The 6,375-nt window shown below is 52.2% G+C and overlaps 1 protein-coding gene across 2 annotated transcripts in view; it reads right to left on the bottom strand.

Moving 5' to 3' along the window:
- The window catches only part of LOC107118918 (matrix Gla protein-like), an 18,696-nt gene extending 13,320 nt beyond the window's left edge, over positions 1-5,376 (bottom strand). Inside the window, exon 1 of one of the 2 annotated variants that reach the window (XM_015421320.1) lies at positions 5,250-5,376. In XM_015421320.1, coding sequence (XP_015276806.1) covers positions 5,250-5,316 — 67 coding nt within the window. In that variant the 5' untranslated portion in view covers positions 5,317-5,376. Of the gene's footprint in view, positions 1-4,231; positions 4,321-5,249 lie in introns of those variants that run through there. The other variant, XM_015421321.1, reaches the window with a different exon arrangement.
- Between the last annotated feature and the right edge of the window lie 999 nt (positions 5,377-6,375).

The raw sequence follows: 6,375 nt of genomic DNA, 5'->3' as shown, positions 1-6,375 counted from the left end.
AGGGGGGACCCCGATTGCGGCCAGCCCTGGTGACGCTCATGGACTTCCAGCGGAACCAGGTGCCCATAAAGGGAGTCGGGACGTTCAAGGTTCAGTACAAAAATTTCAAAAGGAACCTGGACTTGATAGTGGTCGAGGGCGACCTAGTCAGTTTACTGGGACGGGCCTGGTTCGAACCCCTGGGAATCACGGTTGAAGGGGTACAGGCGTGCACGGCCCAAGACTTCACAGGGATTTGCCAAGAGTTTCCTGCCATTTTTGATGACTCTCTGGGCCGGTATACGGGCCCCCCGGTGTCCCTGCGCTTAGACCTTTCGGTGGCCCCCATACGGATGCGTGCCAGGACGGTTCCTTTATTGGTAAAGCCAAAGATAGATGCGGAACGTGACCGCCGCGTGGGAGACGCCCATTGTAGTAGTGAACAAACCGAATGGGGCAGTCCGCATCTGAGCGAACTATAAATGCACATTGAACAAGGTGCTACAGGACCACGCATACCCGGTCCCTGTAGTTAGCCACGTTCTGGCCACCTTGGGCGGGGCAAAGGTCTTTGGGAAATTGGATCTGGCCCAAGCGTACCAGCAGCTGCCAGTAGACGAGGCAACTGCAGAGGCGCAAACGATTGTTACACACCAGGGGGCATTCCGTGTGAAGCGATTGAGTTTCGGAGTGAGTGTGGCGCCTGGACTGTTTCAGCAACTGATGGACTCTCTTCTTAAAGGGATCCCCAGCGTCACACCCTTCTTTGATGATGTGATGATCGCCGCCGCCACGCCCGCCGACTTCGCGACTCGCCTCCGTGCCGTGCTCAGCCGTTTCCAGGACGCTGGGCTGAAGGTGAAGCTGGACAAGTGCTGCCTGGGGGTGCCGTCGGTAGATTTTTTGGGGTTCAGGGTGGACGCAGAGGGCCTTCACCCTACCAGAGAGAAGGTGAAGGCGATTGTAGAGGCGCCGCCACCAAAGTCCAAGGCGGAACTGCAGGCGTTTCTCGGCATCCTGAACTTCTATCACGCCTTCCTCCCCCACAAGGCGGCGGTAGCAGAGCCCCTCCATCAGTTGCTCGACAAGCAGGCTCCTTGGGTCTGGGATCCCCGACAGGCCTCCGCGTTCCGGAACGTGAAGGAACTTTTAATTTCCAACGCGGTTTTCGCCCACTTCGATGAGTCGCTACCGGTGGTGTTGGCCTGTGACGCCTCACCCTATGGCGTCGGGGCTGTGCTGGCGCATCGTCTTCTGGATGGGCGAGAGGTCCCGGTCGCGTATTACTCGCGCACTTTATCTGCGGCCGAACGGAATTACGCCCAGATAGATCGTGAGGGCCTCGCAATCGTGGCCGGAGTCAAGAAATTCCATTATTTCATCTATGGCCGGCCCTTCACCATCGCCACCGACCACCGACCACTCCTCGGCCTGTTCGCTCCCGACTGAAGAACGCCACAAGTGATCTCCCCGAGTGTCCTGAGATGGACCATCTTCCTGGCGGCCTACGATTACTGGATCGAGCACCGTCCCAGAAAAACCATGGGCCACGCCGACGCCCTCAGCTGCCTGCCCCTGCCAGATGTCGTGGTCGACCCTGCCCCAGTGCACCGGGTCCTGCAGATGGAGGACCTCCCAGAAGCGCCACTCCAGGCCGCAGACGTCGCCCGCCGCTCTACCAGGGACCCCATCATATCCCGGGTGCTGGGCTGGGTGGTGAGGAGGTGGCCTACCAAGGTAGACGGGCCGGAATTCGCAGCCTTTACAGCTCGCAGGGACGAGTTGTCAGCTCACAAAGGCTGCCTACTGTGGTGAGACCGGGTTGTGGTCCCCAGCGTCCTGAGGAAAAAGGTGTTACAAGCCCTGCACGAGGCCCACCCCGGCATCGTGCAAATGAAGGGCCTCGCACGGAGCTACGTATGGTGGCCGGGCATCGACGCTGAGGTGGAGGCGTGGGTAAAACAGGGCCCCACCTGCCAGGCAGTGAGACCCAGCCCACCAGGGGCACCGTCCCAGTCCTGGGAATCCACCCACACCCCGTGGTCCCGGCTCCACATAGATTTTGCCGGGCCTTTCCATGGACTGTTGTTTTTGGTGACGGTGGATTCCTACACCAAGTGGCTAGAGATCAGCCCTGTGTCCACAACGTCCTCCAAGGCCACCATCCGCGCACTCCGACAGATCTTCACCACCCACAGCCTGCCTGACACCATTGTCTCAGACAATGGGACGGTGTTCACGTCGGAGGAGTTCCAGCATTTCCTCAGCAGCGACTTGATCAAGCACATCAGATCAGCGCCCTTCCACCCCGCGACCAACGGCCAAGCTGAACGTATGGTGCGAACAACAAAGGAAGCGCTGAGCCGCCTGACGGAAGGGGACTGGGAGCAGCGAATCGCCAAGTTCCTCCTGGCGCAGCGAATCACGCCCAACCCAGTAAGAGGCCGGTGCCCAGCGGAGCTTCTCCTGGGCTGGAGACCACGAACCCTGCTAGATCGCCTGCACCCGGACCGGGCCCCAGAACCGAGGGACAAGACCGAACAGAGGGAAGCACCTCGCGGGTTCTTCCCAGAAGACCCGGTGTTCTACCAGCTTAGGCGGCGAATGCTTCCCGAGCACACTGAGGAAGTACCGAGGCAGCGGGCAGTCCTAGAGGAGGACCCTACCGTGGCTCCAGAGGAGGCTCCACCCACTCCGAGACGACCAGCCCCCGGCAGCCGCAGACGTGACCCCGGAACCAGAGGCGGCTGCAGCGGAGGCCCCGGCACCACTCCCGAATTCCAGCTCAGAGGCCGGGACCCCGGAGGTACCCGCACAAACCCCCAGACGATCCACCAGGGTACGACGGCCCCCAACATACCTTAAAGACTATGTCACCTAGGGGAGGTTCCGGACTATGGGGGGAGGGATGTAGTGTCCGCTGACTGCCACCGGAGGCCAGCGCACACGCCTGAGCTTCAGTCTGGGACAACAATGGGGACTAGGATCCTAGTCCCTCCATTGGGGGAACCAATGGGAACCGTGGCGGGAAATTCAAACCCGCCAATGGGACCCAGGGGTGGTCCCCTGGCTGTGTATATAGTTGGCCTGCCAGCCGTTTGTGAGGGTGTCTTGTTGTGTACCTAATAAAGTGTGCTATGCACTACGTCGTCGTCTGTCGTTCTTCCATGCGGCAACCCACTACATAACAGAACTGTTGACTGGCCCAAGGTCACCTGGAATGTTTCATGAGGAGGAGTGGGGAAGCAAACCCGGTTCTCCAGATTAGAGGCCACTGCTCTCTTAACCATTACCCCACACTGGCTCTCCATGTCTCTAATGGCTGCTTTGTCTTATTCCGATGCTGCATTCTCACAGGCTGTTGGTGTTCTGGTCTAAAGGTGAAGGGATGAGATCCCTGGCTGTGTGATGTGGCTGACACTGTCTTTACAGTGGCTCTTCCTTCCATATTATTTCAGGGCAAGCATGAGCTAGACATTAATTTGCTCACTTTAAATGCCTATCTGAACACACTCACATAAATGTTTGGTGGTGCCACTAAAGTACTGACTCAAGACTAACAAAATTTGTTGCTTGCTACTTTGTGCAGTCAGACTAGCAAAAAACAAACACCTGTCTATGTATTTAAGTCATAACTGTTTCATCCTCTTGCTTCTGTCCCCTAAAATCTCAAGGTTGAAGACTCTGTGGAGCAAGAATTTATTTGTCTTCCCTGTTTATATGGACACACACAACCTTCTCTTTGAATACCTGAATCGATAAGTCCTTAACACTTTCTTTGTAAAAATATCCAGAAACAGTTTAAAGCATATGGATATGGATTCCTAGTTAACTGAAGTTTTAAAAAATAGTTTCACAATTTGTCACATATAATCTGATTCATGAAGGAAAGCGGATTAGCCAGATGATGGTGCATCTGTTCATCACCTTCCTGTTCAAAAGGGAATTTTATGTGAGGTAAATAATAGCCGTTAGCTGTTATTTCCTTGTATGAAATTCAGGAGTTACTCCAAGGGGAAGATTTACTCCTGTTATCCTTGCTCATCTGTGGGTGCATTTATTCCCATATCAACCTTGAATAATGCCTATATAAGCAACTACTGCTGTAGTCTTATGCATACTCACTTGGGAGTAAGCCTTATTAACCTCAGTGGGACTTGATTTAAAATAAATGTTTAGTGGATTGGGCTGCACAGGTAATCTTTCTTCACCCCAAGGAATACTAGGAAGGGTAGGTTTTAGAGACCCTTACCCTCTTTTAGAGTTCTTAACACCCTCACCAGTTTCCACGACTCTTTGGAAGAGGCCATTATTATTGAGAACCTCTCTGAGCCCTGAAAGAGCAAGCTATAAATGTTTTAAAATACAAAAGCAAAATAAATTAAAACCAAACATTAAACTTGTGTATAACTAGCATAGGTTTGTGGGTCAGATGCCTCTTGTTACTCTTTGCATAATATCCAACTTGGTTTTCACCAGAATCTCATACCAAGTCAGGCCTGTAGCTACAGTGGGGCATCTCAGGGCCGGGCCGCCCACCCCCACACTTCCAATTTTTTTATTTGTGGCACTCCCTCGGGGGGGGGGGTTGTGGGGGTGTCTGTGCAGGGTGCCCCCTGACATTTAAAGGCCCCTGAATTTAAAAAATCCTGGCTACGGGCCAGTACCAAGTGAGTATCTCTCTGACTGGTTGGCTGTTTTTGCAGCTGTGGTTGTAACTGGCAGGCCGGATGAAAGCTGCTTTATTAACATGGGACATCCAGATGGTCAGGTTCACTGTTGGCAGGCATACCAGCCACATCTGAAGCAGGTTTGAGAAAAATGGTTTTGTGATTCTTTCCCTACAGAATCTGTCCTTTTCTCAGCTGGAGTCCAAGTACATTGCCATGCCCCCATGAAAAATCACTTGGTCACTAATGCAGCGTAGTGGCTAAGGGAACAATTCTATGCAGGTCTACTCAGAAGCAAGTCACATTTTATTCAGTGGGAATTACTCCTAGGAAAGCATTCTTCAGATTGCTGCCTAGGAGACTGAACTTCAAATCAGGCAACCTCTGGTTTGAATTTTAGCCATGAGCACCCCAAAATGGACTTGGGCAAGCCATTTTCTCTCTCGGCTCCCATCTGCTATATGGGGATATTACTGCTGCTCTATCTGACATGGTGGTTTTACGGATTACAACAAGACAATGTATGTAAAGCTCTTTAAACACTCACAGGTATTATGCAAATACTAAGTAGTATTATTTATCTCAGTCATATTCCCTTACCTCCTTCACAACAGCAGGGGGCTGTGAACACCAGAGTAAGCAAAAGCAGCATCAGAAGATTTCCCATCTTCTTTCTGCTTGTAGAAAATTCTTTCTAGGGTTGACTCTTCTCTTGAAAGATCCAGCAGCTTCTCGGGAGCTTCGCTTTTCAGCAACAGTTTATATTCTGTGCCTAGAACAGGCCCCTGGCCAGGGAGTCCCTGAAACAGTGCCATTCTAGTGTCGCAGTATCCACTTCAAAACTTTCCATTTGGGTCAAAAGACAACCAATTCTGGCAGCCATTTGCATGGCTGCCTCAGGCCAAAGGCTTGTAGAATTTCCAGATGACTTTAAGGACTTTTCTTTCAAGGAAAAGCAAAGAAATAAAATAGTTTAATTACAAACATCCTGCGAAGCATTTTTATTTAAACCCGTTGTATAACAAAAAGATACTGTAAGATGGTCTACATTCACTCATTAGTCGATCTTTTGTCACACTGGGACCAATCAAATGCAATCCTAAACAGAGTTATGCCTTTCTAGGGCCGCGGTCACACGCGCCAGTTGAAGCGGAGGAGAAGCGAGGCTATTTCCTCCGGAGGAATTTGACATGCAGTTGCGAGATCACATCTCCCTTTGTAGCTGCGGGCACAACCCGTCACTGTGTGATGAGACGCAACTGTGGGTGTGTCGGGAGTTTGTTTGCCATTTGTTTCCCATGCGCATAAATGAGGGATTGCACCTCTGCACTGAGGGCCCCCCACGGAGTATGCTATGATGCGAAGAGGGGGTGGAAACGGCACCAAGCCGGGATGGCATGATTAGGCCATCCCAACGGCATGAGAGCATGCTTGCGCAATCAGACAGGGGAAAGTCCGTCCGTGGCCCATTGGAACCCTACCCGTTAGAGCCGGACTTTCCCCAGTGTCTTTTAACTCCGCTTCTGTAGCAGAGCAGGAGGGGTTGCTGACGACTGCAGGGTGCTTCCCAGATGTTGCTGTCTGATCGCTCCCTTTAGATCCATCAGGCATTCGCACCTATGTCGGATCTAAAGGCACATGTGATCACAGCCTAAATCACTTGAAGCCAATGGGCTTAGAAGGGTGTAATTCTGCTTAGAATTGTACTCAAATTTTCTTAGATGCA

Source organism: Gekko japonicus, unplaced genomic scaffold, assembly GCF_001447785.1.
Source record: "Gekko japonicus isolate JY-2015 unplaced genomic scaffold, Gekko_japonicus_V1.1 scaffold443, whole genome shotgun sequence".
Taxonomy (NCBI): domain Eukaryota; kingdom Metazoa; phylum Chordata; class Lepidosauria; order Squamata; family Gekkonidae; genus Gekko; species Gekko japonicus.
The sequence above is the reverse complement of the archived record's forward strand: the minus strand, read 5'-3'. Positions and strand labels throughout refer to the sequence as shown.